This window comes from Solanum stenotomum, chromosome 1 (assembly GCF_019186545.1).
Source record: "Solanum stenotomum isolate F172 chromosome 1, ASM1918654v1, whole genome shotgun sequence".
NCBI classification, from domain to species: domain Eukaryota; kingdom Viridiplantae; phylum Streptophyta; class Magnoliopsida; order Solanales; family Solanaceae; genus Solanum; species Solanum stenotomum.
Genome location: NC_064282.1, coordinates 18804488 through 18826269, shown reverse-complemented (window position 1 = coordinate 18826269; position 21782 = coordinate 18804488). Strand labels below are relative to the sequence as shown.

General features: G+C 31.9%; 5 protein-coding genes across 5 annotated transcripts; all 5 read right to left on the bottom strand.

Moving 5' to 3' along the window:
• Positions 1 to 40: 40 nt before the first annotated feature.
• Positions 41 to 2185, bottom strand: LOC125842998 (cyclin-U4-1). The gene is made up of 2 exons (XM_049522258.1): positions 1793 to 2185; positions 41 to 616 (listed from the first exon to the last, which is right to left on the bottom strand). Exons 1-2 carry the CDS (start codon positions 2131 to 2133, stop codon positions 328 to 330), a joined length of 630 nt encoding a protein of 209 aa, XP_049378215.1. The 5' UTR covers positions 2134 to 2185; the 3' UTR covers positions 41 to 327.
• Positions 2186 to 13132: 10947 nt separating this feature from the next.
• On the bottom strand, positions 13133 to 13890 carry LOC125877110 (uncharacterized). The gene has a single exon (XM_049558435.1). The coding sequence runs from the start codon at positions 13847 to 13849 to the stop codon at positions 13328 to 13330; it is 522 nt and encodes a 173-aa protein (XP_049414392.1). The 5' UTR covers positions 13850 to 13890; the 3' UTR covers positions 13133 to 13327.
• Positions 13891 to 14608: 718 nt separating this feature from the next.
• On the bottom strand, positions 14609 to 17489 carry LOC125874397 (pentatricopeptide repeat-containing protein At1g02150). The gene is made up of 2 exons (XM_049555280.1): positions 16977 to 17489; positions 14609 to 15846 (listed from the first exon to the last, which is right to left on the bottom strand). Exons 1-2 carry the CDS (start codon positions 17376 to 17378, stop codon positions 14611 to 14613), a joined length of 1638 nt encoding a protein of 545 aa, XP_049411237.1. The 5' UTR covers positions 17379 to 17489; the 3' UTR covers positions 14609 to 14610.
• A 1188-nt stretch (positions 17490 to 18677) lies between these two features.
• LOC125853582 (uncharacterized) lies at positions 18678 to 19361 on the bottom strand. The gene has a single exon (XM_049533297.1). The coding sequence runs from the start codon at positions 19322 to 19324 to the stop codon at positions 18752 to 18754; it is 573 nt and encodes a 190-aa protein (XP_049389254.1). The 5' UTR covers positions 19325 to 19361; the 3' UTR covers positions 18678 to 18751.
• Positions 18678 to 21093, bottom strand: LOC125853583 (uncharacterized). The gene is made up of 2 exons (XM_049533298.1): positions 20413 to 21093; positions 18678 to 18828 (listed from the first exon to the last, which is right to left on the bottom strand). Exon 1 carries the CDS (start codon positions 21030 to 21032, stop codon positions 20460 to 20462), a length of 573 nt encoding a protein of 190 aa, XP_049389255.1. The 5' UTR covers positions 21033 to 21093; the 3' UTR covers positions 18678 to 18828; positions 20413 to 20459.
• Between the last annotated feature and the right edge of the window lie 689 nt (positions 21094 to 21782).

Below are 21782 nucleotides of genomic sequence, written 5' to 3'. Positions count from 1 at the left end.
ATGCCAACCTGTGTTTTTGACAGTGTCCTAATCATACAGATCATTGGAATCTTGACTTGGATAACAAGAAGAAGTATCTAATACAACAGAAAACAATAAAGAAAACAACTTTTTTTAGCCAGACTGTAAAGCAAAAGCAACACCCATCTGTACATACCATTTCATTTCATGAGTTCTTCTAAAAGCACCCTCAAAATGTTGCCAAACATAAGATTTAAAAACAAAAACAAAACACAAGAACCACACATCTTCCCCTTCTTTTTTTCAGTACAATTTTCAGTTTAATCAACCCTACACCTAACCTGATAACTACATTAACAATACTAATCAAACAACTAGTTGTTGTTGTTGTTGCTGCTGCGAAGACGATTCGTCTTCGTTGAAACAAATATATTGAAGCTTTGGTGATCTTACCATAAATAAGGAAGAATCTTCAAAATTCATGGGTGGTGACTGCATTAGCATCTCTTTTTGTAGATAGGCACAATAAGTCTGGAAAGTAGTGGGAGTTACATTTAAATGAAAACCCAATCCAAATAGGAAATCCACTTCAAGAAAGTTCATCTCTGTGATGCTGATTCCTCCAACTTTTGCATAATATGCATTATTGTAGTACCTATACATATAATAAAATAATTTCAGCTTACACTTTAACTACACTTTATATATTAAGTGTGTTAATCAATTGTGATTAGAGAAGAGGTGAAAGGTCATACATGAAATGTAGCTTTCAAATCAAATGAGAATGTGTAATCTTGACCATATAACTAAAAGAATTGGGTGGCTTTATTTGAAAGTGGGGTTGATTTTTTAAAAAATTCAAAATTAAAGGAGCAAGCAAGTTGCATTGTCACTATGTTGCCATTATTTGATTTCTTAACCAATCATTAAGCATTTGGTAAGTGCTAATAAGAATATTAGGAATAACTCGTTAAGTCATAAGATATGCGTACATCTTTTTTTCTCAGAATTTATTTATAAAATTATACTAAATATGTTATTGTTATTGCATCGATATTAAATAAATTATTATTGTATACTAAGAAAGGGTATAACTTAATGCAACCTCCAATGTCTACTATGTAGAGTAGTAATTTAGTAATAATTACTCCCTCCATTTCATATTAATTGAATTTTTGAGGTGTTTCACACCATTTAAGAAAAGAAAACTAAGACATAAATTGAACATAGTTTTCCATTTTTACCCTTATTAATTATTATCAAATTTATTAAAGTCATCACATTGAAAATCAATTCCTTTTTCTATTTTTCTTTTTTTTGTTTTTGCTTTTTGTTTCTTTTACAGCAATTCATATTATGGAAATATACCAATGAGAAAAACTAAATCCATATAAAATTATGGAAACACTCTGTTTACCCACAATTTTTTTCCTAAATTATGAAAATTACTATTTCAAAATCAAAATTCGAAGAAAATCCATGATTCAATAACCCTTTCAAGTTAAAAAAACAAAAATTATTGTTTTTTTAATTTTATTTTTACTCAAATTTCAAACAAATTGATATCGGCTAATATATATGAATCCTCACTATCAATATCTATTTTTAAAAGTCAAGGTGGCGCTACAGTTCTGCTTAGTGTAGAATCCAATAATTTTGACTCAAATTCATAATTGTATTCAAAAATTCGCTTAACATATATAAATAATTAATCTAGAAGTTATGAAGCATTTTTTGTCCTTCTTCCAAAATTCAAAACTAATAAACTCAAAATCTTAGCTTCGGAATTGAATTTTATAGGCAATTAGAGAAAATTGAGTAAATTACTTACATATCATCCATGAATTTAGCAGCAATCATGACGCTGGTGATAAGCAGGCGATGAATATTGAAGGAGTTGATGGGCAAAGAAGGTTGGCACTGAGTAAATCGATCGAGATAAACATAAGCAACAACGAAACAACAAGGACTGCAATTTGCGTACTTGAAAATCCTCTCTAAATAGTTCTGAATTGAGATATTTGGCCGTGAGAGTCCATGAAAAACAGAGATCTTCTGTGGTTGAAATCGGCCATTGATATCGTTAGCTTCAGCGACGCGTTGGAGAAGAGAAGATAAGTAATCGATGAGTTTCGGCATCAGATTTTGATTTTGAATTTCCAGTTCTGCCATTGTTATTGTTTTGGTTTGGTACAGAGAAAAAAAAAAGGAAGAGGGAGAAAGGGGATGTGTATGAGTGTGTAATGTGTTGTTTAGATGTTGTAATATATAAGGGATTTTTGTTTTTGTTTTTATTTTTTTCCTATTTTGTGAGGTTTTGTTTTTTTTATTATAAAGAATTGTTGTTTTTTTTCGTATTTTGTTTGTATTTAATTTAATTTTTATTTTATTTTATTTTATTATCTTGTAAGTAACAACCTGTAATGTTGGTTGTTATTTTTTGGTGGGTAACTTTAGTTGACAAAACTAGCCTTGTGAATTTGAAATATGTCATTTGAGTCTATGTTGATGTTGGTTGGGTTTTTTTTTTTTTTGACGGAATACATGGAGATTTAATGAACTTGATGTGTTTTATTTAGTGCACGATAAGTACACTTTTGAACATGACATTTTCATATCTTTGATGCTCTCAAACAATTTGACCTTGGTTGAGAATATCATCTCTTATGATTGTCTATCTTAATTGTATATATCTTAATTATTCTATTAAATTTTGTTACTTTCTACTAGCACAAGTATTGAGTAATTCTTAACTTAGATCAATAGAAACAAATCGTTTTGTAATTAATTTCTTTCTCTACTTGTATTTGAAAACCCGATCTCTCTCATCTTTTTAATCGACAATATTGATTGCTAGACTACAAGTTGAATTTTAAAAAAGAATTGTTATTTTTGCTTCTTGTATTTTATTTTTTGGGGTGTCTTTTAGGATTGAAAGTTTATATTGGTATTGAGCTAGATTTGGATTCTTTAATTTGAACTCAAGTTTGTGAGAGAGGGAACGATAGTTTGGTTTGGTTGTGTTGAGTACTTACCTTTTCTTTTAAGACTAAAAGTTATTAATTATAAGCTCTTTCCCCCCCCCTTTCTTGTGGGAAAAAGTGTTAGAAAAATGATAATGGGGAAAGAGTGATGGGCATGCCTTTTAGATTAATTATCATGTGATTACATGTGGATTAGTGTTCCTTACATGTTGATTGTAGGTCCCATTTTTCAAATTAAAATGATCTTTCATGTGTTTTGATTCTATGAGCAATTAGGTTACATAATTAGGATTTTGTGTTGCATCTTAATAACACTTTAATACAACAATGTTCTTGCTTTTCCAGCCATAATTATAATTTGTAGGCAAAAAAGGATCCAAAAGAAATTAATCAATTAAACAGATCGGCGCGATTAGATCTCTCCACATTCAAATTTCAAATTATATTTTTGAACCTATTTAAACAATAAACTAGATTTTCATATGCTAATTATACATAAATCTTGATTATAAAAAATAATAATCATAAAATTAGAATTTTTTTTGTTTAGATCTTGAGGGCAAAATAGAGAAACTAATAGAAGAATAAAAAGCATAGAATATACAGCAAGGTTCATTTTTAATAAGCTTTTTTGTCCCTAATAAGTCATAGTTGGCAAAGGTACATTTTCTTGCTTATTCACAAAAATACAAGGTGCATGTCTGTGCTCATTTTGTCTACTGGCACCATGTCTAGGCTACTATTAGAAATCACACTTTTTTTTTTATTTATTTACATATACCCATCATTGTTGGTGCATTAATGGCAAATCTTTTTTGATAGTGTAAAATAATTTTTACATTCTTTTGTTACCTATTGATAATAATTATATTTTCAGAGAATCAGAGGTAAGCAACATAACTTATTATTCCATCCATAAACTCGTTCGAGAGGAATAATATCGATATATGATTCTATTGTTTGATATTGTGTTTCTTGTTCAAGTGATTAAAAAAAAAAAACAATTTCAATCAAAAGTAAATGGAATAATCAAATATCTCATGACAAGGTTAAATTTTTGTTACCGAGATGAACTTTAATTTCTTCCTCTAAATTAAATAATTCATTCCAATAAAGGTTGATGGAACTATCAGAAATTTGGTGAATGACAAATTGGTTCCAACCTTATATGAATCGACTCATTTTCATGTACTTGGTCATTAAAGATAGTGATAATGACATTTTGATATTTATGTTGCTGAAAGATAGTAGTTGAAGAAATAATTAAGATGAATGTAAATTTATTCGAAAAATACCATTATTAGAAAGAAAATATGAACACAATATTCAAATTAATAAACAATTGTATTTGCCCTCCCGAGTATTGATACACATATAGTTAGATATGTAATTTGAGTTGTTAAATAGGTATTTAAGTTTTGGGTCGTGGATCGCCCATGTGGATCGATCCGATCCGACCCAATTTGTTTCATGCCTTATCCAAATTAATTAATTAATAATTAATTGGATAAATTCTTTTAAAGGATAAGGCAGAACTGTTCAACCTCTCCTTAAAAGACTCCTAGTGGGAGTGTTTTCCTAAGTAATATGAAAAACGTGAAAACAGAGAGAGGAAAAACGTTTGAAAATCAGAAAAAGACTTCTAGTTTGTGAATAGATCTTTGTTTCCCAATGATTCAAAGACGGACTTGAGTGCAATCCTATCAAAGAAGCAAATCAACGACTTCCGCTGCGGATTACAAGGTACATAACTCGTTGTTGAATACCTTAATATTCCTTCAAGGTAGATTGAGCTGAATTTGAGCAGGTTAAAATGAGTCGAGTTAATAAAGGATGGATTATTGATACGCCTAAAAGTTACTTATAGTAAAATGAATTGGTTATGATTTCAGGTCACTATAGAAGATAATGAGTTGGTTATTAGAAATTTAAAAGATGAAAGAGTATATATTAGGGCAGCTACTTTACTACCTTACTTTAAGAAATTGCCAAAGGTTCACCATTTATTTGGTGTTACCTTTTCTTGAGGTAAATATTTTACGAAATCAATCTCTTAATAGCAATGTTCTAAATTTTGCTTTCTAACATGGTTACAATTAGTTACTTCATCTTATATAATAATTGTCATATTAATTGTTCAAATAATTATGTTTATTGTGACAATGACATAACTTCTCACCCCAAAGACGTATATTTATTGTATAGATATAAAATTGTAAAAAAAGATTTAAATAGTTTTCTCGATGGAAAAGCTCTGTCCCTCTAACTTCACCCGAGTGCGTACCTTTTTTTATGTAGCACGAGCTAACTGAACAAACAAAGTAACCAGGCTTATAATTGATCAATTTAACGTAGTTCAAAAGAAAAGGAACAAAAAGAACTCAACTATAGTGTTTTATTAGAATTTTCTATAAACGTATTAGTTGTTATAACAAGAAAAAGGTGAAATTATATAAGATCATATATAATCAAATACTAAATAAAGGTATGAGACCAAAAAAAAAATAATCAACAGAATGTGCAAGAAAGAATAAAGGTTAATTCTTTTTGACACTTTTACACGCATGTTTTGTATGAAGGGTCAATACAATTTTTTTTATTGTATAATCATGTCATATTTACTTATAGTAGGTAATTTGACTTATTTTTAAGATTATAAAATATAATATTTTAAGAAAATTTATTTGTAAATATCTTTTGTGTGACCTAATAGAGCTAAGATTGCACGTTTAATCCTTTAAATAGGATGATCTTTAATTTTTGCTTTTTAACAATAGAACTTTTTCTTTAGAAATTAAAGGTAGGTCCGGAGATGATTAACTTGTTGCGAGTAGGATATTATGATTAAAAAAAAATACAACCTAATGTCCTCTGAAATAAAAACCAACACAAAATAAGGACAAAAATGCAAATCGAATGAGCCTTAAAATTCTTCAGACTATTAGCGTATTTAACTTAAACTCAATTATGAATAACACTATTCTCACCAAAGATTTAGTTTGTCAATATCATTTGAATGTTATTAATTATGTACAATATGTATAACTCTTAAGGGGTTTCGTGTCGTTTTCAACAATTTAGTGTTTTACGTCCACATAATATACAAATATCCAAGCATACAGCTGGATTATATGAACAATTAAAATCTAAATCCTAATTTTATCTTAGACAAAAAATTATAAGACATTGGGACTAAATCCCCCAACTCCACGTTACACATGTGAAACAAATCCAAAATGAGAAAGTTGTTAAGCCAAATTATTTCAAATGAATAAAAAAACTGATTATTTTTGTGTTAAAATGAAAAGAATTGGTTCATTTTTGTATTAAGTTGATAAAACATGCAATTAATTTCTACCTTACCAAAAATTAATTTGTTACAGTATTGTTCTGTTACACTCTCTCTGTTTTTTTTTTACTATCTATTGTATTTTGTGTTTCCTTTATGTTTTTTTCTAGACTGTTTGTTTCAGTCGGTGGTCTATCGAAAACACTCTCTACCTCATTTCTAAAGTAACTAGGTAAAATCTGCATACACTCTATTAGGGGTGTACATGACCGGTTGGTTCGGGTTTTTCAAATATCAAACCAAATCATTTGTGTAAAATTTATAAATTTATAAACCAAACCAAACTAATAAAATTCGGATTTTTTTGGGTTTTTCAACCTGGGGTTGGTGCGGGATTTTCAAATACCAAATCAAACCATCGAGTCGAATTTTTAAATTTATAAATCAAACCAAACTAATAAACCTCGGATTTTTTCAAATTTTTGGATTTTTTCGGTAAAGTTTGCATACAAACATATAATTAACTTGTGCTCCAAATATTTCTTTAGTCCAACCAAAATACAATTATCTAAGGTGTTTCTTAAGAAAATAACACAAAATATGAGATGAGTGATAACACTAAAATATTCAATAAAAAATAATAATGAAATCATCATATAAAATAAATATTGCAAAGTCATAATGAAAATGATCATAATTTAAAAGTACTAAATCATGCTAAAATAAGTTTAATAAGTATTAGTTACATTACTAAATATTTAAGGAAAATTAAAATTAGATTATGTATTTTAATTGTCTAAATCAATGTAAAACTAAAAAACCAATATTCAATATTATTGTTATTCTTAGTGTTGAATTGATTTTATTTTTGCATTAGTATTAATTTGATTTTGATTTAAGTTTTATTATAATTATCAACATCTATGAACTATAATCTTTATTGGACCATTCCGAATTCTAAGTTTTAAACTTGAAATAATATATTAAAAGATAAAAACTATGAAATAGTATAAGAAATATTTTAAAATTATATCAATGTAAATGTTTTTATGTATAAAATAAAATTATAAAATTACATATATAATGTCGGGTTGGTTTGGTCTCGGGTTGAGTTTTTTTTGTTAAAACCAAACCAACCCAAATATAGTCGGGTTTTTTTTTTCTAATACCAAACCTAGTCAAACCAAACCACTAGTCGGGTTTTTTTGTTCGATTTGACTCGATTTGCGATTTGGTTCGGTTTTTGGTTCGATTTTGTACACACTTACACTCTATCCTCTCCAAATCTTATTGTGTGAGACTTTACATTGGATATTTTATTGTTGATCATGAAGAACTTGTCAAAATGAAACGACTTCATTAATCTCTATTTCAAACTAGAGGATGAAAAAACTCTTAATAGAAAACGCTTTATAATCTTTTTTAGTGGACTTACTCAATGCGAATTCAAATTAGTTGAACAGTAAATTCTAAAGACAATATAAAATAAATAAAGGGGGACTAAAATAGCACTTCCATGCCCTACCACCCCTCCCCTAAAACAAAAATGATATTAAAATAAAGTGGGTAGTTTTTCTCCTTGGAGTGAAACAAGAGCAAAGCATGTCTTGTAAGAGAGTTGTTCTCCATATTTTGAGCTACTCTATATAAAAACTCAATTAAAAAATTGTATACATTATATATATATTCATATATATATACTATATATGTCTTCCCCATGTGATATTGTGATCCACCCCCCACCCCCACCCCTAAGGTATACCCTACTCTCATGGCTGGTTTTCCCGCATCCCTCGCCACCAAATATTTGTTTGTATCTATGTCTGTACTATCACTATTTTATCTAAATACTTATGGTCATGGCACAATGATAATGTTTTTTAGTATAAAAGGGAACATATTGTTTATTTTAATTATCGTAAACTATTAGTTTTGTTTTTAAACTATTGACAATATTAAAATAACTTTTTTATTTGACTAATTAAACTTAGATACACTCCCGATTTACGACATGACATAGCAAGTAGTCTCAAACTCTTGTAAGAACATGGAGCTCTTAAAAGAAAGTAAAAAAAGTGTTGAAAACACCTCTAAATTTGCCGAGAATTTAGGGGGTATTTCACTCATGTTGTAAGATCAAGGGTGTATTTAAGTTTAGCTAGTCAAGTAAATGAGTGTTTTTAAATCTGTCAATAATTCAAAAATAAAACTAATAATTTATGTCGAGTTTAAGAGTGTTTTCAATAATTTTCTTTTATGGTATTTGATTGAACGAAAAGTGTAAATAACAAATAACTTAAATGTTTATAACATAGCACAATTAGTATTTTAATTATCAGTAGTAGTTAGTGATAATTAATATGGCATTACGAGAGTATTTTATTAAAAATAAAATGAAATTTATAAGAATATAAAGTTTTGAAATATAAAAATGTCTCAATCAAATTTCAAATGCTTTTAGAAGGACTGCGGCTCCACCTGTTACTGTATGTAATTTGAATTTTAAAGATTTAAACTGAAGTTCCAGTTTTCAAAAGGATAATAATTAGAGACAAAACCGTATGTTCCAAATCTGAAATGTTTATTCCCAAAATATATTTTAGTTTGTCTTAAAAAATATTGTTTCAAAAAAAAAAAAGTCATTTACACTTTCGTTTCGATTTTGTGCTGGATTTTTTCAAGATAGATAAAAAAAGAGAGTAAATTTTAGGAATAACAAAGATAAAAATTATATTAGCGCTCTATAATTATAGTTTTGCTATTTGCGCTCCATAGACAATTTATGTTTGCTATGGAGCATCTGATTTGTATAAATCGCATCAATTTGTATAAATCGAGCACTAATTTATCTGTGTATATGAAAATTACGTTTGTATATGTATATGTTCTTTATGTTAGGCTAGAGTGGCGAGCGAGATTGGGAGAGAGAGGAGAGAGGCGAGCGAGAGAGGGCAGAGAATGGAGAGAGGTGAATTGTATATGTATATCGTTTAGATAATTGTATATATGTAGCTACTATGTATATATATCAATGATTGTGTTTGCATATCTATATAAAATTTGAATTCGTATACAATTAAATCGAGTTAAAACATTTGTATTTGTATATCAAATCTCTCTCTCGATTTATACAAACACAAATTGTACATTATATTTTGTATAAGTTGTGTTTGTATAAAGGGAGAGAGAGAAAGGCAAAAGAGAAATGGGCAGATGAAGATTTGTATTTGTATAATTATAAGTGTATAGGATGAAGAGATATGTATTTATATATGCAGTCTCTCTCGTTTTATACTTCAAACATAAACACTAATTATTCATTTGTGTTTGTATAGCGTGAGAGAGGCAAGGGAGAACTGACAGAAAAAGAGGAGAGTGGCGAGCGAGATTCAGAGAGAGGGAAGAGAGGCAAATGACAAGAAGTTTGTTGCGAATCAAAATTAAATAAAACAATAGGTATAACATTTAATCTAAATTAATAGTTTGTTATAATGCACATTTTTTTCCAAAAAAATTGACGAAGATACAAATTTATATTTTCACATAACATAACATAATATTGATAAGTTATGTCCGATGCCCTTAAAAAAGTTATGTCCCACCAGACAAACAAAAAATTAAAGGACAATGAATTTGAAGAGCAAATAATGCAATTAAATGAAAAACAATTATGAAAACAAAGTAGTACGTCCATTTCATTCAGCAAAACTATGGGCCTATCCCAACGTCCTGTGTCTTTTTTTTCTCTCTCGGTTTTACCCCTTTCTTTCTCGAAATTGCATTTTGATTCAATGTATTTTCTTGGTGTCAATTTATGTGACACATTTTATTTTTCGAAAGTTAACAGTTTAAGTCTAGCCAAAAATTTGCTCATGGAATCTTCAATTTTAAAAAAAATGAAATTTATATATTTATAAACTATGTAAAAAGTATTATAAGTCACAATTATTGACAATTCAAAATATTTAAAAGATAAATGAAAAACTTATAATCAAAGATAAACTTATTTGGGTCTCGAAATCTGAAATAATAGCATTTTTGGTCCTTAAGTGATTGCTAAGTTCTTATTTTAATTATTGTGATATACGACTCAGTTTATTTAACTTTTAACTAATAAAAATGTGATTTTGGTCGTTTCATGTAGAGAATGTATTATTGACTATGTATAGACAGACATACATATATTACCGTGAAATATGAAATAGAAATATAATTCAACAATAAGTGAGCGACCAAAAATACTATTATCCCTATCTCGATTCTACTTTTTAGCACTATTTAGATATTTAGGCGTTAATTTCGCGGATGATCCCTTGATTTTATTTTATTATATCAAAGTCATTAAACTAGTTTTTTTAACGAGTAAAAGATGCCAGATATATATATGTTGCACAATTGTATTATTGTGAGGAGTAAAAGATGCCACCGTAATGTCGCTCAAGGCACATGATAATTTTTTAAAAAAATTGGCATCACCGACGATTTTAATATCTTTTACTATATGTTCCTACCAAAGTATATATTGAGTCCTAAAGTTACGCCTTTAATTGCTTAGCTTGGACTAGGCATGATACCCCCAACTTGATTTGTTCCTTCTTGTGGTGGTGGGGTTCCTATAAAAATATCATAAATCTTACAACTTATTTATGTTGCATTTCTGTCGTTGACAATAACAAAGTACGTACTATTATTACTACATTTAAAGAGTGATTGTTTTACCTTCAATTTACATCATTGTGGTTTGTGGATCTAAATAAAATTAAACGTATAAATGTCTCATTACGTTCAAAGTTTGATTTTTAAAATAAAAGACGGAATAGCTATTGGTATGAGAAAGCATGTTGCATGTGTGATGTTGGCGAGTTTCTTGAGGTATCTATATAATGACCTAGCTTCTACTGGACTCTGATCATTTTATTAGTAGTAATGTTTTTGGCTTGTCTTTTAGCTCTTCGTGAGCAGGTTTATGTATTTTTTTCATGGGTAAGGTTTTGTCTTTTTCACCGCCTCACCAAAAGTTAGCTAACGTTTTTTTCCAACTGGTCACGAACTCCATTTGAAACTGGAATTCCTACAAGGTGTATAGGCATCAAAAAAGAAAATGTTTGCAAAATCCATTGGATAGCAATGCTTTCATCTCCTACCACTTTATTTTATACTATATCTAGAAGATGAGAATTTTTTTAGGTTTAAATAGAGGTAGTCCTAGATCAAAATATTAGGAATCAAAGCAAGGAAAGAAGCATTGATGGAATGGGGGTTCGCACCTTTAGCAAAGAAATAAGGTAGCCAGCTGGAAGGACTGTTATGGAAATTAAAAGCTCGTTCCGCACCTGTTATAGCTAGTACATTTTTTGTACCCGGTTCAAGTTCATACCAGTCATGTACATAAGGGAAACTTATAGTTTGTTTGATAGGTTTGAAAATGCTTCTTATTGATTTCGTCATTTTCTATCAGAGACGCTATGTCATTTTCAATTCCAGTGTATTTCAAATGCTTGAAGTCGTCACTGACGAAAATTCAAAACTTGAGAAGTATGGAAATATCGATTGCCTTTGTTGAACAGAGAGTGAACGGACAGCAAGTGACTTTGATCTCATCACCTAACTATTGCCTGAAATAATCTTTTGTGAAATACATAAGAAAAAACACACAAGTCTAGCTTGTTTCCTTTTTAGACCTTATTTTCACATGAGTCCATATCTTATTGTTTTGGTGCAGGCAGGGGCAAGCCTTTTCTTCTATTCGTATAGACAAAATAATGCAGCGTTGCAGCAATTAGTGTTACATCTACTCTTCAGTCCTCAAGTGTGGGGATAATTAACAACTAAATGCTGCTAGTCTGGCATATGATAATGCTCTCTCTGCCTATGAAATTTGAATGTTTGATCTTTCTATTGTATGCTAATAATAAAGAAAGTCGTTAACCTAGCTAGTTCCTCCTGGCAATTGGATCTTTGGAGTTTGTCTAGGATGTGTTCCTGAAACTGTAGATCAAACATTTTTAGCCCATTATAAGAATCTTCATATGATAATTTATATAGTTCAAACACTACAAGAAATGAAATAGCATGAACAAAGTAGCCATTAGAAGGTGCCACCAAGACATAAATGTAAGTTTTACAGAGTGGTATATGGTTAGACCAACTATGTTGTACGCGGTGGAGTGTTGGCTGGTCAAGAACTCATATGTTCAGAAGTTGAAAGTTGTGGAAATGAGGATGATGAGATGGATGTGTGGGCATACTAAAAGAGATAGGAATAGAAACAAAGATATTCAGGACAAGGTGAGTAAAGTGAGGTGTGAGAGGTTAGTTTTAATGGATTTTGGTAGTAGAAGTAGATCAAAGAAGTATTGGAGAGAGATGATTAGATAAAATATGACGCAGTTTCAACTTATCGAGGACATGACCTTAGATAGGAGGTTATGGGGGGCACGGATTAGGATAGAAGATTAGTAGATAGGTGTATATATGTTGTCAAGCTTCTCCTTTCATACCAGTAGTAGCATTTACCCTCATACACTCTTCTTCATTAATTTTTGTTACTATGATGTTTTTTTTTTTCATTTGTCGATTATCTTAGTATTCTGTTCTGGTTTGTTCATTTCTTTTCAGCATACTTTGTCATACTTTCTTTAATTTTTGCCATTGCATCTTCCTTAACTCCCAAAATAGGGGTAAGGTGAGTGTACACTCTCGTTTCCTAGACTCCATTTGTGGGATTGTTGTAAAGTATCCATTAGAAGAAACCCACAAATTGTATAAGAAAAAGGAAAGAGAATCATGTACAAAGTATAGTAGAAGTATTTAGGAGATGACAACAATATAAAGCTAATTCCTCTATACTCAAAACAATATGCATCAAAGCACTGGAACTAGCTACCTTATAGAAGTATTTAGGAGATACAACAACATAAAGCTAATTCCTCTATACTCAAAACAGTATGCATCAAAGCACTGGAACTAGCTACCTTATAGAAGATAGAGACAGTTATTTATGTACTAGAACTTACATTGAAAAATGCCTAATTTTCTAAGCAAAGATCTCAATTCAAGAAAGAAAAAAAATACACATACACTCACTCATAAATCATTTCCGCTTAGCTTTTCTATGGCCACGGTTGAAATCATCATCACTATTTTCACCCTCGTCCTCCTCATCAGTGGTGTTTTCGTCATCGTCATCAGTCCCGGAGGGAGGTGAAGGATCAAGCCTAGCAGCATCAATGGCCCACTTAATCACCTTTTCAACTTCATCATCATCATCCTCCACCACCGCGTGTTGCTTAGCAGATGATGAAGCCGAAGAATAAGAGGGAAGTGAGCTTTTGAGAGATGCAAATCTGGTAAGCAAGTCATCTGACTCGTCGGTTGGTGAGGTAGCTGAAGGTGGCTGATTAACTAAACCCTTTTGGGAAATAGGTTTTTTGGGGGGAGTTTGCTTGGATCTGAGGGCTTGAAAACGTTGATCGAGATCTGGATCGATGAATTGGGTGGAAGAACCTCGAGCCATATGGGAATTCAGACTCAGCTTGAGGGACACGTCATCCTCTGCCGCACGGAGCAGCTCTTCCACCTCCTCCGATTCGCTCTTCCTATTCCGGCTATTCATTCTATTCCTCTCGATGCCCCGAAAAATACCTATTCAAGTTTTCAGTTAGACAAAATAGTCTTCTCTAGTTTTCTTATTTAAAAACCGGCCCAATAATATTATATATAGTTCTCACTTCGTTCCAATTCATGTGACACAAAATAAAATTTGAACTTTTTATATCATTTTCAAACAAGATATGTTACTCTTTATCTCAAACTTATGTGACATTATTAGTGCTTTCGGGTCATTTCAAATCATAGATGTTACTTCATTTGTCCCAATTTGTGGCACTGATAGAATTTTGTCATTTTAGAAGTCAATCATTTTTTAAAAAATATTTTTTAAGTTATTAATTATAGGCACTTTTAACGTAATTTTTATATATATAACAGACTGTTCCAACACATTGCAAAGGAGAAACCTCAAGATATGTCAAAGTTGAGTTGTTAAGCAAGCAATATTGATACGTCAAATCCTCAGCCATGAAATAAAGAGACCAAAAAGAGGAAAATTTGGGATATAACCATTCTTGGAACAATTTCAAGAGTAGAAGGAAATGACATCTTCTACTTGAACCTCAAATAGATTAATGCAAAATTCATCATATTTACAAATAAAACCTCCAACACACTACCTTCTCTGGCTGATATTGATTGGCGAAGCTAAAATAATACACTTTTATTTGATGTTCAATAAACTACATATATCGCGACATGGAAAAGAAACCAAAATCAGTAGATATGTGTGTACCTAGAAATATAGTTGCATTTCAAAGTGACTCACAAGCTTTCTTGCAATTGGTTGAGCAGTATGTCAGATCCTTCATCATTATCAGATGTATCCTTCTCTATTTCCGTCTCACTACTGGTAATTGTACCATTTGATAATGGAATATATGACATGTACTTTTCATCGTTAAGACACCCAACTTGCTTCAACACCTCCAACAGGGCTTCTTTATTTTGTGTATCGTCTTCCTGCTCACAAAGCCTGAGAATGGAAGATACAGTTGCAGGTTTCGGTCTCCAGCTCTTTGATCCCTCAGTTGAAACAGCATCCTTCAAGCATGACAAAGCCTCTGATATTCTCCGATCCCTGATATGGCCTTCGGCAAGGATCTCACATGTCATTGAGTTTGGCTTTCCACCAGCTCCAATCATTTGGTCGAAGAAAGCACTAGCCTTGTCCACAAAACCCTTCCTCACATAATAACCCAACAAAAGATTTCCTATTCTAGGATCATAGTGCACCTTAACAGGTAGCCACTCATCATATATCTTTTCTGCACCTTCAATATCATCTAACCTCACCAGAGAAGATATTACAGAATGATATCCCAGGTTTGGAATATTTGGAAACTGCGATTGGTAGGTTTTCCAGATTCGGAGAACCTCTTCCTTTTTACCAAGACTACCATAGAGACTGATGAGATAATGATATGGAATTCGATCACGACCTGTGATTCTGCTCTCAACACTTTTCAAAGAGTCTTCAGCTTTTTTCAACTCCCCCAACTTAATGTACATAGTAGCCATAGTGCTAAATGTAGTCCAATTTGGATTGATATCAGTGTCCAGATTCATTTGTTCGAGTACTTTTTCCATTTTTTCTATAGATCCTTGAGATCCACATGATGATAACCAGATATTGTAGGAATATATATCTAGTGGAATTTTTTTCTCCTTCATTTCTGAAACCACGGATTCAACCTTGTCGTAGTCTTTAAGGTTCATATAGAGTGTCATCATCACATTGAATGGAAGAGCATGATCTGTGTAGCCTCTGTTTCTCATTTTATCGAGTAAAGATTCAGCTTGTTCCTTCTTTCTAGACCGCACAAAGGCATTTAAAAGAGACCCATATATCCGCTTATCTTTTAAGGTGTCTGGTAACTTCTCGAAGTAATCTTCAGCACTTGATATTCCATGTACTTTTGCTATCAGGTCTAATTGAATAGCAGTATCACTGGTGGTTAGTCTAAACCTCTCTGGTCTATTGTTCATCCACTCATACACCTGCAGGATACAAGATTAAGTTAAGCCCCAATGGAATTGCATTGCATGCTGAAATACAGTAAACTCAAAGAGTTAAATGAGTACTAAATGGGATAAGAAAACTCAATACAAGAACGATTAATCAAGTTTTCATAATAGGACTGACAGAAAAAATGCATATTTCTCTAGTATACCAATTTACATTTGTATTCAGTTTAGCTGACAAGTTTCAGACCACAAGAAGTATATTGATACTCATTCAAAGTTTACAAGTTTCAGACTTTTGCACTTGGTTCAGACAGAGTGATAAAAATGTCCAGATTTTGAATTCTTTTAGATCATTAGTTTCACTTGGTCACAAAATAGACCAAAACATAGTGCACACTGCACAATTTCGTGCATCCATCAGGAAAAGGTTCAAATGAAGTAGCTTGCAAAGAGGAAGTTCCCTGGTAGATACCACTAGATAGAGCTACTAGTAAGATGGGCCATTATTTTTTTGATAAGGTGAAGATAAAGCAAGATCGGACATCATTATGGTAAACAAGGCAATAGCTTTGGTTAAAGTAAATCCCAAGAAGATAAATTCCAACAGTGTCTTGCACATAGACTGAAACAGAATATAAAGATAAAAATAATTGCATGACACTCCTACCGGCCACCGCCTCAAACACAAGAAGAAAAAAAATTCTGTCTAAGCAAACCTTCCCAGAATCCATATCCACAGACACAATCTAAAATTTGCAGTACTCTTATCTGGATCGCATCTTCCTACTTCAGGACAATTGCAACAAGCAACTCATACAAGCTCTCAGGAGATATAGTATTCAACGTGTACAATGTCGGGCTACTCATGCTCATTACATAATTAAGAGGATGGTCATTTTCACTTATGTCCAAAGTTTTGTCAATAGAAGCTTCTTCATACTATTGACTAGAACTTCTATTAAATTGGAAATGGTAGGGGAAATGCACTTCTGGTACATGACAGAGAGACTGTGACGTTTAATTCCATCTTATCCCATAAGAAACACATAATTTAGTCTATTTTAAATCAAACCTAAGAATCCAAGCAAAGCAAAACAGAGAACACAAAGCAAAAAAACAGATAAAACCCCACAAAAAGATTCAAACTTCAATTGATTAGGTACCTCAAAAGCCAGCTTATAACGCCTAAACTTCCTTAGCTCCTTAATGACCCTAGAAAGCTCCCATTTCGTAACCTTTTTCCCCTCATTCTCCCACTGATTCAACACACTAACAGAGCCTCGTTCTGGTCCATCATTCATAGATATTCTTTTGTAAATAGCATTCCATTTCACTATTGGCCGCCTCTCATAGTCAACAGTCCCATAGCTATGCACCTGTGGTGTTGATGAACAGCTAATAACTGAATGATGATTCTTCGAACACATCAAGGGTTTAGTAAAACCACCCAAATTGCAAAACCCAGATGGGAAAGAGAGTGAATAAGAGAGGGACGATGAAAAGGAGACATAGTTTTCAGTTTTTTGATGTGGAGGTTTAACGGTGTTGGTGGGTTGTAGAAGCATTTTTTGGGGGAGTTGTAGGGTTTTTGAGCTTCAGGGTTTCTTGATTTTCTGTTAAAACTTTGGTTGCGTATAAAAGATAAGATGTCGACCTTAAGAATTGTAGAACTGTAGTGACAAAGTGACCCCCTCTTGGTTTCTTTTATCTCGAATGAGTCCTTTTAAACCTTCATTTGTTTGCATTCCCAGTCCAAGGACCAATTATGAAATAGATTAAGGGCGTATTCGATATGAAGAAAAATATTTTTCTTGAAAATAAGTGAGACTCTTAACTTATAATGTGTAAGCCAAAAGTTTAAAGTAAATTTCAAAATCTCTTAATTGCTAAACCTACCTTTACTCTCGTATTTACGAGATTTAAAATTTATATATAAACACCAAAAAACATCTTACATATACTATATAAATTTTTATCTATGGAGTTGGGGTGAACACCCTCGCCTCCTTCTAGATCTTCCCCGGGTTGTGGAGTGGAGGGGATGAGGGCTACTGGATTGGGGTGAAGATGAGGTGTGTTGGAGGGTGATGAAAATAAATCAATGTGAAATGTCACTTATGAAACTTGTTTTTCCTACTCCGAATATAAGAAAGATAGAAAATATTTTTTGAAAAATAATTTCCTGCATACCAAACACACCCTAAAGTTATATGTATGTACAGTGTATAGTATTTTTATGGTATAAAATAAGTCATTATTTCTATGAATTTAACTTCTACTCACAATTGTGTTTAATAAGATCTATAATAATATGCAACTTTAGATGAAATTTGATATAACAAATAGAGTATTAATCTTGTTAAAACTCGTTAAATTATACGGATAACATAAAAATTCTGAGCTTTATGAATATATAAGTTTATACCATTTTCTATTTCTTGTAGTAATAATTATTTTGGGGTATAAATGAGAACAAAGTACTGACCAAGTCCAAGCAAATAGTCCAGCAAAGACGATTATTACACAACAAAATTGTTGACGTTTCGAAAGCATTAGTCCACACGCACTAAGGTTGAGCATTATAGGATAGATATCAAATTATCATATCGAAATTCAAAATTACCAAATCAATTCACACTCATGATAAAATAGATATCAAATTATCATATTGAAATTCAAAATTACCAAATCAATCCACACTCATGGTAAAATAGATATCAAATTATCATATCAAAAATCAAAATCATCGAAATCGAATCTTTGGACTGTTATTAGATAGAAAGCAAATAATTGGAGTAGTATACAACACACAATTATACCAACAAAAAAAAAGGAACCTAATATTTTTTTTGAACAATATTCACCACAGAAGAAAAGTTGACAAACACAACATCCTTGACTTTATTGCCACAAATCATCAAACAAAATTGGCCTAATTTTACACGGTATGAACAATGGGTACAGATTCTTGATCAATTTCCTCATCCAAAGAAAAATCCTCTGCTACACAAAGAACTGCATGAGCCAAAACAATTGGAAAAGTTAGAGCCAAAGTGATTAAAAGATGAATTCCAGCACCAGTGACTATAAGAGCAAGACATGTCCCAATGGCTAGCAGTGGCAGAACAATAGGCCTAGTATCGAGCGCGATAAGCCAACGAAACATAACAGAATTGGCCACTGAATTACGAAATAGCCAGTACAAAATTGCCACTTCCTTCATGGCAACTAAACAGACTAATGAAACTTTACGTTCAGAAATAAGCAAGATGAAAAGGACTATCCACATGAATTCAGCATAGTATATCCCAAATTTGTGCAAGTCTTCTATGATTCGCGATGTTGCTGATTCAAGGATGGAAGGGATGCTAAATAGACATAAAATTTGGAAGGAAAATGTTTTTTTGTTTTCAAGATTTGGGATTTGTTTTGATTCATTAGGCTGAGTTTGGGATGAAGGATTTGTAGAAGTAGCTGATGTCCTTTGTACTGCTGCACCACAGCTTGCCATTTTTTGTGAGATGAATGTGTGAGTTAGTATGGAGAGGCTAAAGGGTATCTATAAATTGATTAAACAAAGTAGAAATGAGTCACTTTCAAAGTCAATATTATGAATTTTCTTCCATCTAATTTTAACTAGACTTTGAAAAATCAAAATAATCATGGACCTAGTCATGTATCATCATGGCTTTTGCCCCCATTGGTACGCACTACTCTTGAACAGTTGTAGGCTCCTTCACCGATTAGGCTAGGTACGTGACTTTAAGGAGTCCACGGGATATTTCCAAGCCTTAACTCTATAAGACTTGATACAAAAAAAAACAAATTGACTAAACCATTAGCTCAATTAGCCTCCTTATAAATATGGTAAATAAAGACCACCTAGTTCCAAGTCTTAACTCTATTTAGTAGTGTAAAATAAGAGACATTTCCCCTATGAATTTAAGTTCTACGCACGATTTTGTTATCATCATATTAAGTTGACCTATAATAATATGCAACTCTATATGGAATTCGATATGGTAACTTAACAAATAGAGTATCACTCTGTTAAAACCTGTAAAATTACACAAATAACATAAAAATTCTTAACTCGAATATATATATTAAATATATTTTCTATTTCTTGTAGTTATAATTGAGGTATATATGAGAACAATGAACAAGAAGAGGACTGACCAAGTCCAAAGTCAAGCAAAAACTAATGCAAATAATTGGAGTACCATACAACATAACAAGTTTTGGCACTTAATAATACAAACAAAAATGCCTAATATTTTCTATTGAACATTCACCACTTGACTGAACCCCCCTTAAACTGTAGTTTTCATGAGTACATTCTCTTCAACAAAACATACAACTTTTGGCACATAAACTACAACACAACATACCCAGTGAGATCCCATAAGTGGGGTCTGAAGAGGATACAGTATACACAAACTTTATCGTTACCTTGTGGAGGTAGAGTTTTGGCACATAAGCTAAACAACAGAAATACAACATCTAAAATGACCCCACACACACCAAAAAAAAAAAAAAAAAAACTATCATGTGGCAGCAAATTCTCCCCCATCACAGGAAAAAAATTCACAAACTCACCATCCTTGACTTTATTGCAACAAATAACCAACAAAAGTAGCCTAATTTTACACGGTGTGAACAAGGGGTACATGTTCTTGATTAATTTCCTCATTCAAAGAACAATCCTCTGCTATCCACAGAACTGCATGAGCCGAAATGATAGGCAAAGTTGCAGCCAAAGTGATTGCAAGATGGATTCCAGCATTAGTTAGTATAAGAGCAACACATGTCCCAATGGCTAGCAGTGGTAGAACAATAGGCCTTGTATCGAACGCGATAAGCCAACGAAACAGGGCAGAATTGGCCACTGCACGAAGCAATATCAAGTACAAAACTGCCACCTCCTTCAAGGCAACTAAATATACTACTGAAACCTTACGTTCAGGAATAAGCGCGATGAAAAGGACTATCCACACAAATTCAGCATAATATGGCCCGAATTTACCTAAGTTTTTAATTATTCGCGTTGCTGCTGATTCAGGAGTGGCAGGGATGCTAAATGGACATATAACTTGGAAGGAAAATGGTTGATTTTTTTCGAAATTCGGTAATTGTTTCGATTCATCAGGCTGAGTTTGGGATGGAGGATTCGGAGAAGTAGCTGATAGCCTTTGCACTACTGCACCATAACTTGCCATATTTTATTTTTTTTGTGAGATGAATGTGTGTGTGACTCTAAGAATGAAAGACTAAAGGGTATTTATTGATTGATTACATAGAAATGCATCACTGTCAAAGTCAATACTATGAATTTTCTTCCCTAATAATTTTAAGCATAGACTTTGAAAAATCAAATTGATTATGGACCTGGTCATGTATGAATTTCGCCCCCCCTTAGTACGCACTATGTAGCTTTGGATAGACATGAAGATTTACCTTACCAATGAAAGTTGAGTTTACAATACTATTTCTCCCGAAGATACATTTAACATGGTGTGATATTGTTAATACAGATTCTTGTTCATTCATTTCTAGTGTGAAATATTAACCTCACCCACCCGGACGTGTACTTGGTTGACTTAACTATGATGAAGATATTTGTTACTAATATAATATAATCTTGATTCTCAAATTTTCAATAAGACACATATTTCTCATTTGGACGTGTACTTGCCGAAATGGAGAGAAAATGTAATGGAGGGGAGGCTAATCCAAACCAAATAGTTGTTTATAATAATTAATGAATCACAATATGATTTGAAACTTATATAGGTCAAGGTTTTTTTTTTATTCTGACCAAGGGGCTACTGTAATCAAATGTTTATTTATTAGATATGTTCTACCCACGTTTATCTATTAAATAAACAGCAACATAAGTTTTAAAATTTTATATTTGTATCTTCAATTGTATGTCTGTCATGAAAAATAGATACTGTTAGAAGCAGAAC